Source organism: Mastomys coucha, unplaced genomic scaffold (assembly GCF_008632895.1).
Source record: "Mastomys coucha isolate ucsf_1 unplaced genomic scaffold, UCSF_Mcou_1 pScaffold9, whole genome shotgun sequence".
NCBI classification, from domain to species: Eukaryota; Metazoa; Chordata; class Mammalia; order Rodentia; family Muridae; genus Mastomys; species Mastomys coucha.
In genome coordinates, this window is record NW_022196915.1 from 37,412,675 (window position 1) to 37,416,752 (window position 4,078).

At 43.3% G+C, this 4,078-nt stretch overlaps 1 protein-coding gene across 1 annotated transcript in view; it reads left to right on the forward strand.

Annotated features, from left to right (window-relative positions):
* Window positions 1-3,074, forward strand: part of Pnp (purine nucleoside phosphorylase) — a 7,849-nt gene extending 4,775 nt beyond the window's left edge. The window contains exons 3-6 of the mRNA XM_031361186.1: window positions 1,305-1,408; window positions 1,584-1,759; window positions 1,871-2,061; window positions 2,423-3,074. Of these exons, the coding sequence (XP_031217046.1) occupies window positions 1,305-1,408; window positions 1,584-1,759; window positions 1,871-2,061; window positions 2,423-2,640 (689 nt within the window). The 3' untranslated portion in view covers window positions 2,641-3,074. The remainder of the gene's footprint in view (window positions 1-1,304; window positions 1,409-1,583; window positions 1,760-1,870; window positions 2,062-2,422) is intronic.
* Window positions 3,075-4,078: the final 1,004 nt, after the last annotated feature.

A 4,078-nucleotide genomic window follows, 5' to 3' on the forward strand; every position in this document is an offset into this window, starting at 1 on the left:
AAAAAAAAAGAAAGAAAGAAAGAAAGAAAGAAAGAAAGAAAGAAAGAAAGGTACTGTTGAGCTCTGTCATCAGCATGAAAATGCAGACTCAGATTTCAAAAGGACAAGAGCAGGCTTTTTCATTTCTCTTTATTTTAAAATAGCTAACTTACTTTGGTGGTATTATTATTATTATTATTATTATTATTATCATCATCATCATATCTTCTTACCTACCTTCCTTTTTATCTACCTTTCCTAAGGGAGCTGAAACTTTTAATAAATATTTAAAAGCCCTTTGGAATAAGAATGGAAGACCAGAGCAGGGAGGTGTGGGAGTGGGGGGAGGAAAGGTAACACTGTTAAGAGAGATGGCAGACAGTAGTGACATGGCCATCTGCCACTCCTTCCCTCAGGAATGAGAGCCCTACACTAAGTGATAAGCAAGTTAACTTGAAGTTTATCAATTTACTTTTTATTTTTGGGCTTTTCCAGCTGTGTTCACTTTGTTCTATTGCTTTCTTTCTTTTTTTTTTTTTTTTATGAGCTTTGATTCTAGTACCTCTGACAGAGCCATTCCTTAAAGGAGGGTAGGTTGGCCATCCATTAGAGGACATTGCCAGATAATGGGGAGGGTAGTAACAGTTAATCTGTGTGCTCCCATGACCTACTTAACCCAGAATGGGTGCTGTTTCCCACAGGACTGCTATATGGGTCCAAAGAGTTGTATGGGTCTCACTTGGGCTCATCTTCTTTGTTCATCCTTAGGATGCCAGTGTATATCAGGAGTCCCCTAGCTGGAATAAGGAGGCACACAGTTTAGTTAGAACAGTTAATTATTGTACACATTTTAAGAATTTGGAAAAGCTTAGAAGAGGCCTATAATTACTAAATTACCATTTCCAGCTTTGGTTTGTACTCCTTTGCTCTCTTGCAGTATGAGTTTCTCTGTTTGGAAAAGTCTTTTGAAATTCCTTTTAAAAATTCCTTTTACATGCTCACATGAATGTTCTTATCCCTCGTCTCTAACCTCAAGGTACATTTGTGTGATTATGATGGTCAGCATACTGCTGTTGTCATTATATCATACATTAGACACAGTGAGTGGCTTCTAGTAGGTACTAGTGTGTGTGATACAGGGAAGTATGCTCACTTTTCTTTTTGAAGCAGTTTCGCCACGCATCCCTGGCTGGCCTGGAACTTGCTATGTAGTCTAGGGTGACAGAGACCTGCCTGCTTCTGCCTCCTGCGTGCTGAGAGAAAAGGCATGTACCACTATACTGGCATAATCATTTTGGTTTTTTCCCTTTTCTGTATGTATGTAGTGCAAGGTCATGCTGGTCGACTGGTGTTTGGATTCCTGAATGGCAGATCCTGTGTGATGATGCAGGGCAGGTTCCATATGTATGAAGGATACTCGCTGTCAAAGGTAAATCGGGCAAAAGCTTGGTTGGATCAAGAGGCATATGGGAGAACTGTCCTACTTCATCTATTTGGGCTGGGTCAAGTTTTTGATCTCTTGTTTCATCATGGTTCATATTATGTTTACCTTTGAGTTGGTTGGCGAGGTTTTGAAAAATCTTTTCTGACCTTTTGCATCTAAGGTAACATTCCCAGTGAGAGTTTTCCATCTTCTGGGTGTGGACACTTTGGTGGTCACCAATGCTGCTGGAGGACTCAACCCCAATTTTGAAGTTGGAGATATCATGTTGATCCGTGATCACATCAACCTACCTGGTTTCTGTGGTCAGAACCCTCTCCGAGGCCCCAACGATGAAAGGTACACATCTTCGACCCCTTGCTCTGGATGCAGAGTCTGGCCTTGTCCAGGAGTTGGGAAAGAAAGTTCACTTGGTGCCATTAATCTGAGATAATCTCACCCGTGTTCTAGGTTTGGAGTTCGTTTTCCTGCCATGTCTGATGCTTATGACCGGGATATGAGGCAGAAGGCTTTCAGTGCCTGGAGACAAATGGGGGAGCAACGAAAACTACAAGAAGGCACCTACGTGATGTTAGCTGGCCCCAACTTTGAGACTGTGGCAGAGAGCCGTCTGCTAAAGATGCTGGGAGCAGATGCTGTTGGTGAGAAGGGGGATTTGGCTGGTGGTTTGAGGAAAGGATTTAATAAAATAGCAAAGGGGAGGGAGAGCTCATGGATTTGGGGGAGGATGAATTAGAATACTAGGACAGCAGAGACCACAGGCTTGAGCTTCAGCACTATTACAGAATATCATGCAGCCACCTTCTCTACCTGTGGCTGCAAGGTGGACTGTTAATTGCTACAAAGAAGAAACATTGTGTTTGCAAAGTGTATAAAGAAGTAGGGCAGTGAATGCTCAGCACTAATTTAGTTGCTTTGGATGCTTTCTGAAATTCAGTGAACTTATGAGAGTGAGGGTGGGGAGAGCCATATGAGTCATCGTCATCTCTCTCTCCTCCTCAGGCATGAGCACAGTCCCAGAAGTTATTGTTGCAAGACACTGTGGGCTTCGTGTCTTTGGTTTCTCACTCATTACCAACAAGGTTGTCATGGATTATGAGAACTTGGAGAAGGCCAATCACAAGGAAGTTCTGGAGGCCGGGAAAGCAGCTGCACAGACATTGGAAAGGTTTGTCTTCATTCTTATGGAGAGCATTCCACTCCGTGAACATGACAACTGACTGGCCATGGAGGGCTCCGGTGCTCCCCTGCTCCCCTATCCCCTGGTGGGGTCCAAGTAGCTGTCTACTTCGGTTCCTTGCTGAAGTCACTAGTCTCTGTTCTTAGATTCTAGCAGAAAGGAAAGAGGAGGGTGCTTACCCTTCACTTCCCCGACATTCTTCTACTGTTCTGACACCTGGTCCTCTTGCTTAGTTGCCTTCTCAAAGACAAAAATAAGTCAGTAAAGTCATTCCTCTGGAAGAACTGGAGCCCATTCCCACCACACTTGGGATATATGCCTTCAAACAGTACCTTCTACATCTTGGAGATGACAGACAAGTTCTGGGCTCAGTTTGCTTCCCCTAAAGCCCTAGAGACCAAAGACCAACCCAATACCTCTTGGATTTTATTTAGTATCACAGTGTTTTGAGAATAAAGAGATTGGGGTACTTTCTTTTTGTGTGTGATTTGGTATGAAGCTGGGGCATCGGCCAAGAAAGACTTGAATAGCTTTGGGGACCACCTTTCCCCAAAGCAGCTAAGAATGGAGATGAGTTGGTGGGTGAGTAGCAAGGGATGAAGGGCAAAGACTGGTGTGTGTGTGTGTGTGTGTGTGTGTGTGTGTGTGTGTGTGTGTGTGTGTGCGCGCGCGCGTGTAGGGGATGCAACTACTTTCAAACTTGTTCCTAGCTTTCACTTCCCATGTGCTCCATTTACTTTGAGTACCTGCATCTCACAGATCTCACTTCTCCTCTGCTGCCTTTTTTTTTTGCATTCTTTTTTTCCTCTGCTCTAATTTTTCAGATATGTTCTTTCCTGATCCATATTGACAATGCAGCAGCAAATACTGTTTTGTCTGCCACCATTTGTCACACTGCTGACCACATTCATTCCAACTCCAGTCATGCCGTAAAGTTGCTTCACACTTTGTTTCTGCTTAAACACCGTGGAATAGCTATTGGATGTCAACTTGACTATGTCTGGAATAAAGCTCAAGTAGACGGCACAACTGAGGGGCTTTTGCTTAATGTGAAATGGAAAGATCTACTTTTATTTATTTATTTATTTATTTATTTATTTATTTATTTATTGGTTTGTTTTTCGAGACAGGGTTTCTCTGTGTAGCCTTGGCTGTCCTAGAACTCACTCTGTAGACCAGGCTGCCCTCGAACTCAGAAATTCGCCTGCCTCTGCCTCCCAAGTGCTGGTATTAAAGGCGCCCAGTGAAAGATCTACTCTTAATCTGGATCTTTGAGGTAGGAAGACACATCTTTAGATCTTGAGTTAGGAATATTCACCTTTAGTCCAGCTCTAATCTGGCCCATGACTTCTGCTGGAAGGCTATATAAGGAAGAACATAGAAGAAGGAGACTTTGCTCTTCACCTGCTTACTCGTGTGCTTGTGCTGCTAGCAAGTCCATTCCTTCACTGTCATTAGAGCCTGCTTCAGGATTCTAG